Source organism: Rattus norvegicus, chromosome 3 (genome assembly GCF_021556685.1).
Source record: "Rattus norvegicus strain SHRSP/BbbUtx chromosome 3, alternate assembly SHRSP_T2T, whole genome shotgun sequence".
Taxonomy (NCBI): Eukaryota; Metazoa; Chordata; class Mammalia; order Rodentia; family Muridae; genus Rattus; species Rattus norvegicus.
Window position 1 is genome coordinate 2772588 of NC_141536.1, and position 18168 is coordinate 2790755.

The 18168-nt window shown below is 37.4% G+C and overlaps 1 protein-coding gene and 2 pseudogenes across 2 annotated transcripts in view; all 3 read left to right on the forward strand.

Moving 5' to 3' along the window:
• The window catches only part of LOC148006397 (polyubiquitin-B-like), a 674037-nt pseudogene that overhangs the window by 415033 nt on the left and 240836 nt on the right, over positions 1–18168 (forward strand).
• Nid2-ps16 (nidogen 2, pseudogene 15) overlaps positions 1–18168 on the forward strand; it is a 1080338-nt pseudogene that overhangs the window by 106607 nt on the left and 955563 nt on the right.
• Positions 1–18168, forward strand: part of Arhgap20-ps6 (rho GTPase activating protein 20, pseudogene 6) — a 65568-nt gene that overhangs the window by 9144 nt on the left and 38256 nt on the right. The window contains 7 exon segments of the mRNA XM_087655366.1: positions 2369–2442; positions 12254–12435; positions 14614–14792; positions 15206–15376; positions 16322–16400; positions 16403–16430; positions 16817–17006. Coding sequence (XP_087511492.1) covers positions 2369–2442; positions 12254–12435; positions 14614–14792; positions 15206–15376; positions 16322–16400; positions 16403–16430; positions 16817–17006 — 903 coding nt within the window.

Sequence of the window (18168 nt, forward strand, 5' to 3'; positions counted from 1 at the left end):
AAATCACCTGCAAAATCACAAGGTATCCCCAAACCTTTCCCTATATTCATGTTCTTTCCTTTTCTTGACTTTACTAATTACCAATGTATAAAATATTGACTTTTGGTCTTAGCATTGTATAGAAAACAATTGCACTGTCCTCATGAGTCAATGCTTATGCCATGGCTGGGGGACAGCATTTTACTACATGCCTCCATGATTTTAGTAATCTGTTTTAAAATTCATACCTTGTTAGTGATAGTATCACCTCACTGTTGCACATTTAGTCTATTATATGTAATTTCAATATTTACAGTTATTATTTCTATCTGAAGATATAGGCAAATATATTTACATTAAACGTTTTTTTTATTTGTCTTTGAAAAATTAAAACATTTTATTCCTCATAGAAGGAGCATGTGAACTATCCTAAGGTTGATCCTCTCTCTTAAGAATTGTTTACCTTTCTGTGGTTCATCATGAGTCAAGAAATATTTTAGCATATATAATAAAACTACCAGTTCTATTTTAGTTTTCATGCTTTCAAAATGTTATTTGTAGAAATATTTTATTTAAAAAGTCTCTTTGTCTTGAAATCTGATTTACAAACAAAATCACCATCAGAAAGAGATGTATACACCTTTGCAACCATTAATTCGACATTAATATGTTTCTAATGCTCTGAAAACAAAATGTTTACAATAATGTGAATTAAAGTCCCATGTGAATTATTACTCTATCTCATGTGGAGAATTCTTTATAATAAAACTTTGTTGTCTTAAAATTATACCAATGTTTTCAGACATTCATCAAAATACCAGAAGCTTTACTTTTCATTAAATGTTCTATGCTTACCGTGTGTGTGTGTCTGTCTCTCTCTCTGTGTGTGTGTGTGTGTGTATGTGTATGTGTGTTCCTATGAGTATGTGGTTTATGAATATATGTATATTTCAATGTGCCATATTGGTGTAAGAAGGAAACTTGCAGGTGATTATTTCCTTCTGGCATGTATGATTTCTGAGTCCTGATCTATATTTTCACCCATAGGTGATTAATTTTACATTCTGAACAAAACCTTAAATTTGTTCCTTTATTGTTACATTCCAACCACAAGATCAGAGCTGTTTTTTTCATATTCTAAGATGCTTTTGCATAATTGTTAGCCTCTGCATAAAAAGATACAAAGTCAGTTAGTGTAAGTTGTCCTTTTCATAAAATTCTACTAACCTGACATGTAACATTGGGGTCTTGGATGAATCATCAGAAGCACTCAAACATACGCACAAACACACACACACGCACACATACAACACACAGGCACACAGACATGCAAACACACCACAGACACAGACACACTCACTCATATTATTTTCAAAGTAATAGATTATGCATAGCAGTTGATTAATAAAAAGTAAAAATTAAAAAATAATGAATGAAACCTTTGTAAAAGAGATGGCTTGTGAAGTGGTTTTCTTAGGTTTGGGTTCATGGTTGTTATGGATAGGGAGAGAGCACATGTGCTGTGTTTCTCATTTAAGAGACTGTTTCTTAGATACTTACAATCCTCATCAAAGATAACTGATAATATAGATACTAACTTCATAAAAATATACTTATGTACTCACTGTCTGGTTATTTATTAGATTTCCAGTACATCAGTGCTTTCTTGTCCGATTACTGTGCTTTGATTTCATGCTATATTCTTGCTGCTGTCTTCCTTGGTCTCTGGAGCAGATCCTAAATGTGAGAGGCAGTAGAGAGCTAATAGTACAAGTACCTTGTTTTTTCCTGGGAGTGTTAAGAAATGGGGTCTTGTTTCTAATATATTCATTTTGGATACCTAGATCTATCACCATAAAAGAATTCAACACTCTATATCTGTATGCCATCTAAGTATTTACAAACCCTGATATGATAAGAGTGCTCACTAATTTTAATTTTTATAAAAATAATTGTGCTGCTTCCCAACCTCATTTTCCTAGAACTGTGCATATGAAGCACATGGAAGTAAGGCTGTAATGATGGAAGTCCAGTTGGAGAGGAAGCAAACGTCTCTGCTCTCTTTTTAAGTGACCTCCCTGACTACGTTCTGCCATAATGAAAGAGAAATCAGGATGCTGAGCTCTAGCACCCATGGCTTCTCAGTCACCCTTTATCATACACAACCTGTTACAGTTATGTTTGATTTTTCAGTACCCAAGAACTAAATTCTAAGATAAATATGTTAGACTGAGTGTCTTCCAGACTTAGCCTATGGGAAGAAAATGAGTTCTACATTAGAGGAGTTGTTACAGATTATAAATTGTAAATAATGATTAGATCATATTAATTTTGTATTCATGAGCTTTCAGGTTATTTTATAGCATTTTTCTCTCTGTACATTCTATAGCCTCTGTATGTAACAGCAACAAACTTTGATATGGTGAATGACATAATCAGCAAGTTACTACCAATGATAAGAAAGCATGTAATTTACTTTCAATCGATTTTGAGTTAAAATTGAATTTTGCTTTTGAGATTCACATATGTGGAAATGTGTAAATACAGATGAAATTTGATCATGATACATTTACAAATCATATTTTACAAATGGGTACTTTTTTATTTTATTTGTTAGGTATAAATTTCTTTCTTTCTTTTTTTTTTATTAACTTGAATATTTGTTATTTACATTTCGAGTGTTATTCCCTTTCCCGGTTTATGGGCCAACATCCCCCTAACCCCTCCACCTCCCCTTCTTTATGGGTGTTCCCCTCCCCATCCTCCCCCCATTGCCGCCCTCCCCCTAACAATCACATTCACTAGAGGTTCAGTCTTAGCAGGACCCAGGGCTTCCCCTTACACTGGTGATCTTACTAGGATATTGAATGCTACCTATGAGGTCAGAGTCCAGGGTCAGTCCATGTATAGTCTTTAGGTAGTGGCTTAGGCCCTGGAAGCTCTGGTTGCTTGGCATTGTTGTTCATAACGGGTCTCGAGCCCCTTCAAGCTCTTGCAGTTCTTTCTCTGATTCCTTCAACGGGGGTCCTATTCTCAGTTCAGTGGTTTGCTGCTGGCATTCGCCTCTGTATTTGCTGTATTCTGGCTGTGTCTCTCAGGAGAGATCTACATCTGGCTCCTCTCTGCCTGCATTTCTTTGCTTCATCCATCTTGTCTAATTGAGTGGCTGAATATGTATGGGCCACATGTGGGGCAGGCTCTGAATGGGTGTTTCTTCTGCGTCTGTTCTAAACTTTGCTTCCCTATTCCCTCCCAAGGGTATTCTTGTTCCCCTTTTAAAGAAGAAGTGAAACATTCACATTTTGATCATCTGTCTTGAGTTTCATGTGTTCTAGGCATCTAGGGTAACTCAAGCATTTGGGCTAATAGCCACTTATCAATGAGTGCATACCATGTGTGTTTTTCTGTGATTGGGTTACCTCACTCAGGATGATATTTTCCAGTTCCAACCATTTGCCTACGAATTTCATAAAGTCATTGTTTTTGATAGCTGAGTAATATTCTATTGTGTAGATGTACCACATTTTCTGTATCCATTCCTCTGTTGAAGGGCATCTGGGTTCTTTCCAGCTTCTGGCTATTATAAACAAGACTGCGATGAACATAGTGGAGCACGCGTCTTTTTTATATGTTGGGGCATCTTTTGGGTATATGCCCAAGAGAGGTATAGCTGGATCCTCAGGCAGTTCAATGTCCAATTTTCTGAGGAACCTCCAGATTGATTTCCAGAATGGTTGTACCAGTCTGCAATCCCACCAATGATTGGAAGAGTGTTCCTCGTTCTCCACATCCTTGCCAGCATTTGCTGTCACCTGAGTTTTTTATCTTGGCCATTCTCACTGGTGTGAGGTGAAATCTCAGGGTTGTTTTGATTTGCATTTCCCTTATGACTAAAGATGTTGAACATTTCTTTGGGTGTTTCTCAGCCATTCGGCATTCCTCAGCTGTGAATTCTTTGTTTAGCTCTGAACCCCATTTTTTAATAAGGTTATTTGTCTCCCTGTGGTCTAACTTCTTCAGTTCTTTGTACATTTTGGGTATAAGGCCTCTATCTGTTGTAGGATTGGTAAAGATCTTTTCCCAATCTGTTGGTTGCCATTTTGTCCTAACCACAGTGTCCTTTGCCTTACAGAACCTTGGCAGTTTTATGAGATCCCATGTGTCGATTCTTGATCTTAGAGCATAAGCCATTGGTGTTTTGTTCAGGAAATTTTTTCCAGCGCCTATGTGTTGGAGATACTGCCCTAGTTTTTCTTCTATTAGTTTGAGTGTATCTGGTTTGATGTGGAGGTCCTTGATCCACTTGGACTTAAGCTTTGTACAGGGTGATAAGCATGGATCCATGTGCATTCTTCTACATGTTGACCTCCAGTTGAACCAGCACCATTTGCTGAAAATGCTATCTTTTTTCCATTGGATGGTTTTGGCTCCTTTCTCAAAAATCAAGTGCCAATAGGTGTGTGGGTTCATTTCTGGGTCTTCAATTCTGTTCCATTGGTCTATCTGTAGCAATACCATGCAGTTTTTATCACTATTGCTCTGTAATACTGCTTGAGTTCAGGGATAGTGATTCCCCCTGAAGTCCTTTTATTGTTGAGGATAGTTTTAGCTATCCTGGGTTTTTTGTTATTCCAGATGAATGTGCAAATTGTTCTGTCTAACTCTTTGAAGAAATGGATTGGTATTTTGATGGGGATTGCATTGAATCTGTAGATCGCTTTTGGTAAAATGGCCATTTTTACTATATTAATCCTGCCAATCCATGAGCATGGGAGATCTTTCCATCTTCTGAGGTCTTCTTCAATTTCTTTCTTCAGAGTCTTGAAGTTCTTATTGTACAGATCTTTTACTTGCTTGGTTAAAGTCACACCAAGGTACTTTATATTATTTGGGTCTATTATGAAGTGTGTCGTTTCCGTAATTTCTTTCTCGGCTTGTTTCTCTTTTGTGTAGAGGAAGGCTACTGATTCATTTGAGTTAATTTTATACCCGGCCACTTTGCTGAAGTTGTTTATCAGCTTTTGTAGTTCTCTGGTGGAACTTTGGGATCACTTAAATATACTATCATATCATCTGCAAATAGTGATATTTTGACCTCTTCTTTTCCGATCTGTATCGTCTTGATCTCCTTTTGTTGTCTGATTGCTCTGGCTAGAACTTTAAGAGCTATATTGAATAAGTAGGGAGAGAGTGGGCAGCCTTGTCTAGTCCCTGATTTTAGTGGGATTGCTTCAAGTTTCTCTCCATTTAGTTTAATGTTAGCAACTGGTTTGTTGTATATGGCTTTTACTATGTTTAGAAATGGGCCCTGAATTCCTATTCTTTCCAGGACTTTTATCATGACGGGGTGTTGAATTTTGTCAAATGCTTTCTCAACATCTAATGAAATGATCATGTGGTTTTGTTCTTTAAGTTTGTTTCTACAATGGATCATGTTGATGGTTTTCCATATATTAAAACCATCCCTGCATGCCTGGGATGAAGCCTACTTGATCATGGTGGATGATTGTTTTGATGTGCTCTTGGATTCGGTTTGCCAGAATTTTATTGAGTATTTTTGCATTGATATTCATAAGGGAAATTGGTCTGAAGTTCTCTTTCTTTGTTGGGTCTTTGTGTGGTTTAGGTATAAGAGTAATTGTGGCTTCATAGAAGGAATTCGGTAGTGCTCCATCTGTTTCAATTTTGTGGAATAGTTTGGATAGTATTGGTATGAGGTCTTCTATGAAGGTATGATAGAATTCTACACTAAACCCGTCTGGACCTTGGCTCTTGTTGGTTGGGAGACCTTTAATGACTGCTTCTATTTCCTTAGGAGTTATGGGGTTGTTTAACTGGTTTATCTATTCCTGATTTAACTTTGGTACCTGGTATCTGTCTAGGAAATTGTCCATTTCCTGCAGATTTTCAAGTTTTGTTTAATATAGGCTTTTATAGTAAGATCTGATGGTTTTTTGAATTTCCACTGAATCTGTAGTTATGTCTCCCTTTTCATTTCTGATTTTGTTAATTTGGACACACTCTCTGTGTCCTCTCCTGAGTCTGGCTAAGGGTTTATGTATCTTGTTGATTTTCTCAAAGAACCATCTTTTCATTCTGTTGATTCTTTCTATTGTTCTTTTTGTTTCTACTTGGTTGATTTCAGCTCTGAGTTTCATTATTTCCTGCCTTCTACTCCTCCTGGGTGTATTTGCTTCTTTTTGTTCTAGAGCTTTTAGGTGTGCTGTCAAGCTGGTGACATATGATCTTTCCTGTTTCTTTCTGCAGGTACTCAGAGCTATGAGTTTTCCTCTTAGCACAGCTTTCATTGTGTCCCATAAGTTTGGGTATGTTGTACCTTCATTTTCATTAAATTCTAAAAAAGTCTTTAATTTATTTCTTTATTTCTTCCTTGACCAGGTTATCGTTGAGTAGAGTATTGTTCAGCTTCCACATATACGTGGGCGTTCTTCCCTTATTGTTATTGAAGACCAGCTTTAGGCCGTGGTGGTCTGATAGCACGCATGGGATTATTTCTATCTTTCTGTACCTGTTGAGGCCCGTTTTTTGACCAATTATATGGTCAATTTTGCAGAAAGTTCCATGAGGAGCTGAGAAGAAGGTATATCCTTTTGCTTTAGGATAGACTGTTCTATAAATATCCGTTAAGTCTATATGGTTCATGACTTCTCTTAGTCTGTCTACGTCTCTGTTTAATTACTGTCTCCATGATCTGTCCATTGATGAGAGTGGGGTGTTGAAATCTCCTACTTTATTGTGTGAGGTGCAATGTGTGTTTTGAGCTTTAGTAAGGTTTCTTTTACATATGTAGGTGCCCTTGTTTTTGGGGTATAAATATTTAGGATTGGGAGTTCATCTTGGTGGATTTTTCCTTTGATGAATATGAAGTGTCCTTCCTTATCTTTATTGATGACTTTTAGTTGAAAATTGATTTTATTTGATATTAGAATGGCTACTCCAGCTTGCTTCTTCCGACCATTTGCTTGGAAAGTTGTTTTGCAGCCTTTCACTCTGAGGTAGTGTCTGTCTTTGTCTCTGAGGTGTGTTTCCTGTAGGCAGCAGAATGCAGGGCCCTTGTTGCATATACAGTTTGTTAATCTATGTCTTTTTATTGGGGAGTTTAGGCCATTGATGTTGAGACATAATAAGGAATCGTGATTATTGCTTCCTGTTATATTCATATTTGGATATGAGGTTATGTTTGTGTGCTTTTCTTCTCTTTATTTTGTTGCCAAGATGATTAGTTTCTTGCTTCTTCTTGGGTATAACTTGCCTCCTTATGTTGGACTTTACCGTTTATTATCCTTTGTAGTGCTGGATTTGTAGAAAGATATTGTGTAAATTTGGTTTTGTCATGGAATATCTTGGTTTCTCCATCTATGTTAGTTGAGAGTTTTGCAGGATACAGTAACCTGGGCTGGCTTTTGTGTTCTCTTAGGGTCTTTATGACATCTGTCCAGGATCTTCTGGCTTTCATAGTCTCTGGCGAAAAGTCTGGTATGATTCTGATAGGTCTGCCTTTATACGTTACTTGAACTTTTTCCCTTACTGCTTTTAATATTCTTTCTTTATTTTGTGCATTTGGTGTTTTGACTATTATGTGACAGGAGGAGTTTCTTTTCTGGTCCAATCTATTTGGAGTTCTGTAGGCTTCTTGTATGCTTATGCGTATCTCTTTCTTTAGGTTAGGGAAGTTTTCTTTTATGATTTTTGTTGAAGATATTTACTGGTTCTTTGAGCTGGGAGTCTTCATTCTCTTCTATACGTATTATCCTTAGGTTTGATCTTCTCATTGAGTCCTAGATTTCCTGTATGTTTTGGACCCGTAGCTTTTTCCTCTTTACATTATCTTTGACAGTTGAGTCGATGATTTCTATGGAATCTTCTGCTCTTGAAATTCTCTGTTCTATCTCTTGCATTCTGTTGGTGAAGCTTGTATCTAAGGCTCCTTGTCTCTTCTTTTGGTTTTCTATATCCAGGGTTGTTTCCATTGTTCTTTCTTGATTGCTTCTATTTGCATTTTTAATTCCTTCAACTGTTTGATTGTGTTTTTCTGGAATTCTTTCAGGGATTTTTGTGATTCCTCTCTGTAGGCTTCTACTTGTTTATTTATATTTTCCTGTCTTTCTCTAAGGGAGTTCTTCACATCTTTCTTGAAGTCCTCCAGCATCATGATCAAATATATTTCTGAAACTAGATCTTGCTTTTCTTGTGTGTTTGGATATTCCTTGTTTGCTTTGGTGGGAGAATTGGGCTCCGATGATGCCATGTAGTCTTAGTTTCTGTTGCTTGGATTCCTGCGTTTGCCTCTCGCCATCAGATTATCTCTAGTGTTACTTTGTTCTTCTATTTCTGACAGTGGCTAGACTGTCCTATAAGCCTGTGTGTCAGGGGTGCTGTAGACCTGTTTTCCTGTTTTCTTTCAGCCAGTTATGGGAACATAGTGTTCTGCTTTCGGGTGTGAAGTTTTTCCTATCTACAGGTCTTCAGCTGTTCCTGTGGTCCTGTGTCCTGAGTTCACTAGTCAGGTCGCTTGGAGTAGGAGGGCTTGTCTTACCTATGGTCCCGAGGTTCAAGTTTGCTCGTGGGGTGTTGCTTATGAGCTCTCTGTGGGGGTAGCAACCAGGAAGGTCAGTGCACCAGGGTTCCAGATGGTGTTTGGTGTTTTCCTCTGGAATCAGTAATGTGGGCAGAGTGTAGTCTCTTCTGGTTTCCCAGGCATGTCTGCCTCTCTGAAGGTTTAGCTCTCCCTCCCACGGGATTTGGGTGCAGAGAACTGTTTATCTGGTTGGTCCCTTCAGGTTCTGGCGGTGTCTCAGATGCAGGGGACCTGCTGCTGCTGTGCCCTTATCCAAGGGAACCCAGAGGCCATATACAGTTTCCTCTTGGGCCAGGGATGTGGGCAGGTATGAGCAGTGTTGGTGGTCTCTTCAGCTCTCTAGTCTCAGGAGTGCCCACCTGTCCAGTCGCTGAGGTCTCTCTTCCACTGGGTTTGGGAGCAGCGAGCTGCTGCAGGCAGGGATCCGGGGGTTTGGGAATCCCGCTAAAACCAAATGGCTCCTTTTTGATCAGAAGTTATTGAAGACATAATAATAGTCCTTTGAGTGACAGTTTTTCTTGAATTCATGTCTAGTTTTATGTGAAATGAAAGTCATAGCCCAATGGTTTGAGCTGTATGTGTGGTTTCACTAGATAATACATATCCACTGTAATAAATTGTGATTAATTTGTCATTTGCTCACACCTAATTTAAAGGATGCCAATGTTAGAGGGAATATTTTTCTTTCTTTTTTTTTTTTTTTAATTAGACTATACTGCCTATTTGGTATGTAATTCTGTAGTCTTTCCCATTCTTGTTTTTATTTCTCTTGTGTGGATGTGTAAGTGTACATGTTCTAGTGTATTTATTTTTAACTTTTAATAAATCTTTAATGAATGAGTCTACATTTCTATGTCTTTTCTGCATACATATCTGTGTATATATTGTCTTTCTATTTTTAAATTGCATGTGTATCTCTTTGTAACTGTGTGTGTGTGTGTTTCTCTGTGTGTATGCATCCCTGTCTATCACTTTCTGTGAGTTTGTACAATGAGAATCCACAAGTCAGTCTGCCTCTCTAACTTTATGCCCCTCTACCTCTGTCTGCCTCTCTCTCTCTCACTCTCTTTCTCTTTCTGTTTCATTATCACCTCTACATGTATGTTTGTGTGTAAATGGGTATTTGGTGGTGTGTCTGCTTGAGTGCTTTTTGTCTGCTAGTTTAACACTGAAAAACTCTGTGGGACAATGACATTGGTTTTAAATAGGAGTCTACAAGAAAATAAAATTAATAATAATTCCAGTTAGAGCCACTCCTGGAGGGTGGGCAATATTTCAACAGAATGTTCTATTTAGATGATCATTTCAAATGGATCCATAACACTGTGTGCAGTAATTATGTTCTAGAACTTCTTTTCAGAACATTTTTGTCCTGCATTTCTTTTAGACAGGAGCAATTTGGGGTTGAAAGTTTTGTAGGTGTGTTAGTGTCCCTATCCATCTACAGGTGTCCTGTCTGATTTAAAAAGGTGGTCTCTTCAAATTTTACATCTGTGTGATTTTGTGTTTGGGCAAGATTTCCTACCTGGACTCTTTTTTTTTTTTTTGGTGTTTTTTTTTTTAATTTTTTTATTAACTTGAGTATTTCTTATTTACATTTCGAATGTTATTCCCTTTCCCGGTTTCCGGGCAAACATCCCCCTAGTCCCTCCCCCTCCCCTTCTTCAGGGGTGTTCCCCTCCCCACTCTCCCCCCATTGCCGCCCTCCCCCCAACAATCACATTAACTCCTACCTTGACTCTTGGGAGCACCCCTATCCCACGACTCTGGGATATTCTAGAGGTTCCCACCAACCCCGAGAGCTGTATATTTCCATTCATTCTCTTGGGTTCCTTGTCCTCTCTCATGTTTCTCCCATACCTGATCCTGACCTGTTCTCTTCCCATCCCACTCTCACACATATCTCTCCTTCCCTCTGCCTCCCATGGTTATTTATTTCCCTTTGCTAAGTGGGATTGAAGCATCCTTACTTAGGCTTTCCTTATGGTTTAACTTTTAGTGTCATGGATATTCTGTATATTTTGTGTAGTGTCACTGATTAATGAATATATACTATTCATGTCCTTTGGAGTCTGGGTTAGCTCACTCAGAATATTTTCTAGATCCATGCAATTGCCTGCAAATTTCACAATGTCGTTTGTTTTTAGTAGCTGAATAGTATTCCGTTGTGTAAATAAACCATATTTTCTGTATCCATTCTTTGGTTGAAGAACATCAGGGTTGCTTATAACAAATAAGGCTGCTATTAACATAGTGGAGCTTGCGTCTTTGTGGTACTGTGGAGCATCTTTTGGCTATATGCCCAGGACCAGTATATCAGCGTCTTCAGGTACAACTATTTCCTGTTTGCTGAGGAACAGCCAGATTGATTTCCAGAGTGGTGGTAGTTTGCCATCCCACCAGCAATGGAGGAGCATTCCCGTTTCTCAACAATCTCACCAGCAAGTTCTGTAGTTCTGTTTCTCTTTTGAGAACAGTTTAAGGAGTTTTGGTATTAGCTCTTATTTGAAAGTCTGGTAGAATTAGGCACTGAATTATGCATCATGCCCTAGTCTTTTTGTTACTGTTATTGTTGTTGGTTGTTTTTAATGAATTCTTCTAGTTCCTTAGGAGTTATGGGATTGATTAGTTTATCTGATCTTGATTTAACTTTGGTATGTGGTATCTGTCTAGAAAATCATTCATTTCATATAGATTTTCAAAGCTTTGTCAAGTTAGTCTTTTGTAGTAAAACCTGATGATTTTTTTAATTTCTTCAATTTCCATTATGTCTCTCTTTTCATTTCTGATTTTGTTAATTTGCATACTATTTCTGAGACTTTTAGTTAGTTCAGGTTTATGTGTCTTGTTGATTTTCCAAAAGAACAGGATCTTGGTTTTATGGATTCTGTTTCTAATTGATTTCAGACTTAATATTATTTCCTGTTGTCTGCTTCTCTTTAGTGTATTTTCTTATTTTTGATCTGGGTTTTTCATTGTGCTTTTAAGTTGCTAGTATAGGATATCACAATTATCTTTGTGAAGACAATTAGTGCTCATATTTTATTTTATGTATACAGTGTGAAATATTTAAATTGCTTAATATGAAGCTAGAGGAGTGAAGTAGGATTCTTTTTTTTTCTTTTCTTTTCTTTTTCTTTTTTTTTTTTTTTTTTTTTTTTTGGAGCTGGGGACCGAACCCCAGGCCTTGTGCTTGCTAGGCAAGCACTCTACCACTGAGCTAAATCCCCAACCCCTGTGAAGTAGGATTCTTATGATGTAAAAATATTATTGGTATTAATACTCCAACAGGCCTGTCTTAAAAGGGTTAGAGAAGAATACAGCAAAAGTCCCCCTACACAGTGCATTCTTAGGTCTATATTCTCTAAACAAAGTGATACACTGAAAATTTTCTCCTCATTATTTTTATAGTTCTCAGCTTAATTTATTATACTATCCCTGTAAGGGTTCTTATGTACTAGTATGTACAGTCTACATTATCCTGAAAAAGGAGAAGGAGGAGGAGGAGGAGGGGATGCGGAAGGGGAGGGAAGGAGGAGGGGAAGGAGGAGAAAGAGGTGGAGTGGGAGGAGGAGGACAAGGAGAAGAAATGCAGCAAAGCATTCTAAATTGTATCAGAAGGGTTGCCTATATTCAGGTACAGTAGTTACAATTCATGTTTTTTTTTCTCATAAGGCATGAGTATCCGCATGACTTTAGAATGATAAATATTCAAAAGAACTTCAGTTCACAGGACTTAAGAAATTTTACAGCTTTTCCTTCCCTACCTGGAGTAATCATGAAATATCTAAACACTGATGTACATGGGAAATTCATCTTGAAGCCCAGAAACTCAGCAAGAAGCCAGCAGCAAAAGAGTGAGTCTGCCATCTTCCTTCAGGTGGCTTTTCTTAATTCCCATTTTAATTTGTCATAAAATATCGTAGCATACAATCATTTTCTTGCTTAGGAAAGGGGCACTGTAAAAACAAACAAACAAACAAACAAACAAAACAAACCACACTAAAGCAGTATGTTTCAGGTCCATATTAAGAGAACTCTAAGTTCTGATGTAAAGACTAATCTTGGTTATAGGGAGAACATTTCATTTTTCCCAGGCAGATATTTGCCATAAACTGGTATGTCAAAACACTGTGTACACACATTTTTGTCCCATTAGAATAAGCAGATCTAAGACATGGATCATGATATGTTCCCATTAAGTGGTTTCGTGATTAGAGCACAAAATTACTCATGAACTATATTTTGACAATCTATTGCAATGAAATGTACATAGAAAAACAAGATTTATGGTATTGCAAATAATCTGTTGCAGGCTTAACTAGAAATCACCTTAGGCTTGTAGCCTAGTCTCTAATGTCATTTCAAATCATACAACAAATATCTTTTAGACCTATATCTAGATTCAAAATGGCCCTAACAGTGATAGACTGGGGCTTTTTAATTATTTTTTCAAATGATAGAATACTATTATTATTTCTCCTTATTCTCCTTTCTTGAAAACCTCCCACTTATACCCCTGATTTCTTTTAAACTTTGCTTTTTTATTTTTATTACTTTTATTTACATTTGAAATGTCCCATTCCTGGTTCCCCTACCAAGAATACCCCACCACATCCCTCTTCCCCTTTGCCTGTAAGAGGGTGCTCCCCCACCAACCTACCTACTCCCACCTTACCCCTCTAGCATCCCACTTCTTTGGGGCATCAAGCCTCCACAGGAACAAGAACATCCACTCCCACTGAGGCTAGACAAGACAGCCATCTCTTTACATATGTAGCAGGGACTGCAGACTGGCAATGTATGCTCTTGGGTTGATGGCTAAGACCCTGGGAGCTCTGAGGGGTCAAGTTAATTAATATTATTGTTCTTCCTATGGGGTTGCTATCCCTCTCTCCTCCTTCATTTCTTCCCCTAACTTTTTCATTGTGGTCCCAGGACTCAGTCATGTGGTTGGCTGAGAGAATCTGCATCTGTCTCAGTCAGAAGCTGGTAGACCCTCTCAGAGGACAACCCTGTCAGGTTCCTGTCTGCAGGCATATCATTTCATCATCAACACTGTCATGGTTTGGTGTCTATGGATGGGATAGATCAGATGTTGAGGTAATCTCTGGATGGCCTTTCCTTCAGTCTCTTCTCCAGTTTTTGTCCCTGCATTTTCTTTAGACAGAAACAATTCCAAATCAAAAATTTTGATAGGTGTTTTGGTATACATATATATAAACACACACACACACACACACACACACACATGCACACACATGCGTGCCCGCACACACGCACACACACACACACTCTCAAACATCTTTGTCCATCTATCTAATATTACTTGTGATTTCAGCCCTCATAATTTTGCATTAGATAGCCAGGCAGACAATATGTTTTTCAGTGAAGAAGACTATTTTATATTGTGTTATATGACTCATTTGTTTACTTTTAATTTATTTGTTTTAAGTAACATGTTTAAAATTGTATTATAGTCCAATATTCTAAAAGAAAACTCAGAAGCAAAAAAGAAACTTAATTTCAGCTCTGAACTGACACTATAGTGTATAGTCATGTATATTTTCTCATGAGGGAGACATGCTGCTGCTGAAATAAACTTAACAATGGTTCTTCAAAATGCTGAACAAAAAAAGTAAGGATGAAAAGAGCTTCACTATGACATTTGAAAAAATAGAAAAATTTTATATGAGAATAAAAGTAAGGGTGGCTATGAAAATGGATGTAATTATTGAAGCAACAGCCTATACATAGTTCAGGGAGCTCGTTCAACCAATGTATCTACTATTTCATGATACAGTATGGAGTGAGACATCATCATGTTGTGAGAATTCCCACTACAGAACACAAGACCATGTCTTAGAGACATCACTAACATTAATAACAGTGTAAGGCATATGAGAAGAAGGTTACATAAGCACAACAGGATGTTTAACCCATTATAATAGGGACATTTTACAATTGAAATTTGGTTTTGTAAAAGATCTTTATAAATTATACTATCCCATGTAATGATCTCAACTCCTGCTCAGATATGAAGGAAAAAACTTTTAAGAAACAAAGAACTTCTATAACATCGCAGTTGGACAGGGCCTCTGTGCCCCACCAGGACCAAGTATGCACCACACCACCATTTAAAAAGGGAAGAAAACTGTTTGGAAGAGAACTCAGTTTCATTTGTCAGGATGGCATCCTGCCTGCAGCAATTCTGGTATGTCTCATATGGTGTTTCTCTGGCTATCCTAAGAGAAAATCCTGCTTCTTAAATACGTGACCTCTTCACTTCTATCACCATGTGGAGCAAGAATTGTTTCTCAAATCATTGGCTTTCCAGTAGGAAGATGAGAGAGGGCTATTCAGAAACCGTCTATTGGAAAAGTTTGATTTAATCCCTTAACTATTTTGGAAAATCTGATATAAAGAAATGTTGCTTGATCCTTAATGGATAATATTAGGGTGGGAAGTGTACAACAAAAGATTGAGGCACAAAACCAGCATGAGGTTAACTGTGTCCATGTCAGCACGTGCACTGCACCTGTGCACACCATTGGTCTGGTTCTCAAGGAACAAATAGTAGTCTGTGGTGTGTGAAGCCTGACAGGTATTTCTCTATCTTCTTCTCAGGACTTGCTGTACCTACTAAAAAAGAAAGGGCTCACAACCACAGGTGTCTTTTTAGAACCTCTGAGTATAACTTTGTGCCAAACAGTAAAGGACAAATTGGATTCGGAAGAGGAGGTGGATATAAACAAGCAATCAGTTAATGTAGTGGCGTGGATCTTTAAGGAAGGGAATGTCCTTCCATCATCCACCTCAGGATTCCTCTGAGTCTATGAGAGTAGTTGTCTTCTTTTTCCATTCCCCTGAGTGACAGTAGATATGTATGAGAGAAATCTTATATGCTCAAAGTCTCATATGTTAGTGTTAATAACATGGATGATGTTTTGTTCAGAAATTGTTTAAGCAATGTGATTGTTGAACTATCAAAAGTGAACCCTTCCCTCACTTCTAGGAGACCAAATGTCCCTATCCTCTGGTGTACAATTTTTCTGACTGTCTCAACCTATGCTCAGAGCCAACAGTTCAGGAGTTATTATGTATATATATAAACTGGCACTCAGAGTCACAGGATAGTTTGTTCTTTGTACCTTGACTAGCTGTGGTTTTCAGTAATGGTCTCCATCCACTTCAAAGAGAACCTTTTTTGATGGGTAAGGGTATATTATCTGTGAACATTAAGTTAAATATTTATAATAGAGTTCGGAGTTACACTTGTTTAGTGAAATAGGGGCAGGGCATTCTCTAAGAACTATGACCACATGTGACTCCATGCTTCCAGTACCAGACGTGGCTTTCTGCTCCTGAGAAATCTGACAATAACTTCCTATGGTTGTCTTTATTGTGGGTATCATAATTGTATGTTTCTATCATTTAAAAATAGTATTCGAACTGTAGTATTAATCGCTTATATGTGCTAGTTTGCTCAGCTGTCCCCTAGAGGCATGCTGAGCTAAGGAAAGATTTTTCTATAGTCCAAGTAAATCTGAAAATTTACTCTTTGGTCTCTAGCTTAAATAGATAAAACTTACTGGGCCCACATATCATGGAACGTTCTAACTAGGGGAAATTTGGGGAACTGTGAAGAAAGTTGGAACTAAACTGAAATTTACAGGTGAATGTACTTTGAATAATTTCCATGTTTAATTTCTTCCACAAAAATATTTTTCCTCTCTTAATAAGGACTTCCTCCAAAACCTCAAGGGAAGTCTAATGACTTCAAAACTGTATGATGAGTGGATTGCTGTACCCGAAAAGGTCAATATGAAGAGAAATTAGCTGCAGTGCAGAGGTAATCATTGGAAACTGTGAACAACCTCAACAAAATAGAAGTAACATTTGCTTACACACATTAGAGATTATATATCACAGAAACATTTACTAAGAACACTGACAGACAGCAAAAGCTTTCAATTGTTCACAAACATGGAAGACACTTTTAAAAGAGTATGAGTTACAGTGGGAATTACAGTAGCCCAGGCTTATAATCTTACTTTCATATTCCAATTAGATTTGTCTTTTTTTCTGAATTGGGTAAATATTTCAAGCAATAATTTGAGTACAAACTCTTTCATTTTATTTACAGTGCATCCTGCATACGATACGATTACTCCGTTCCCTTCCTTTATATTTACAAATTGAGTATACTTGTTTTAAAATAACTGTCTCTGTGTTCAGTCTTTTAGATAAAATGCCACCTGAAAATGCAGCTCGTCTGAGGCAAGTTTTTTGTACATTATATGAAATTAAAAGTAACTGTTCTGCTAATGAAATGTCTTCTTACCACCTATCTGTTGGGTTAGCCCCATGTCTCTTATTTTTGCCCACCTCCTGCAATAATGGAGTGACAAATGATATTGACAAAAGGGTAATTAGATAAGAACTTTATGCCTAGCATTGATAAGCCTTTACAATGAGACAGGAAAACAGGATTACCCTGAGAATCTTGGTTATTTTGTTGTTGTTGTTGTTGTTGATGATTGTTTTGGTTTTTGTTTTGTTTCATTTTGTAAAGTAAGTACAGCTTTGAAAGGTGTTCTTCTGGAGGGAAAGAATCATTGGTGCATTTTAAGTAAAATATAAATGGGTATTTGAGCTCCGTGACTCAGTCTTTTGTCTTTGTCATTTAGAATATCCTTACACTAACCCATAGAGAACAAATGCTGTGAAATGATACAAAAAAAAAAAATCCTAGGTACTGGGTTCAGCAATCAAGACTTAATTCTGACATATTCAGTGTAGAATGTGTGAAATTCTACTTGTTTTCAAGGTGGTTTCCCCAACAAAAGATGGCAATGCAATTTGGATTTTTTTTAATCAGATATGCTCCTTAAGAATTCCTGATTAATGTGAGTAAAGTACCATTGGCCTCAGGATGCTGGTTATGATTGGTTTAGAGAAATTATTGTGTATACTTTTCTATGTTAGCCATCTTTCAAGTACTATAATAAACTAACAAACCTTATGCAGTACAGTGATCAAATGGTTATTTTGACTCTAAGTATTTGAGTTTCTGATCCATTATTAATTGACCAATTGTCCTTGGACCTGTAAGGAACATACTGTAAAACAACTCAACTGAGAAACAATAATATTCCTCATATTGTGTGGAAGAATCAAAGATCAGGAGAAGACAGGGTTCCAAAGTACCGGCCATTGAAGATACATAATTATCCCATTTCCTCCCAGTAGATCTTATTTCAAATACCTCCCAATATAATGAATCATAAAATCAAGATGTTACCATTGCATCTGCACTGAGTCATCACTGTATTAAGATTAAGTAATTAACTAAATATGTGAAGAAATGGAACCTACACTGATATATTGATGCAGCTGTTACCATTGCACTGCACTGAGACACATGAATTTCACTGCTCAGATGGGTTTGCCTGTCTCTTACTTTTTAGACAGCCCATGTGAATTTTCAATAGGATGATACCCACATTCAGAGGCCATCTTCCCTCCTTAGCTCTGCCTTTCTATAAGCATCCTTAAAATCATGCTCACACATATATTATAAAATGTAA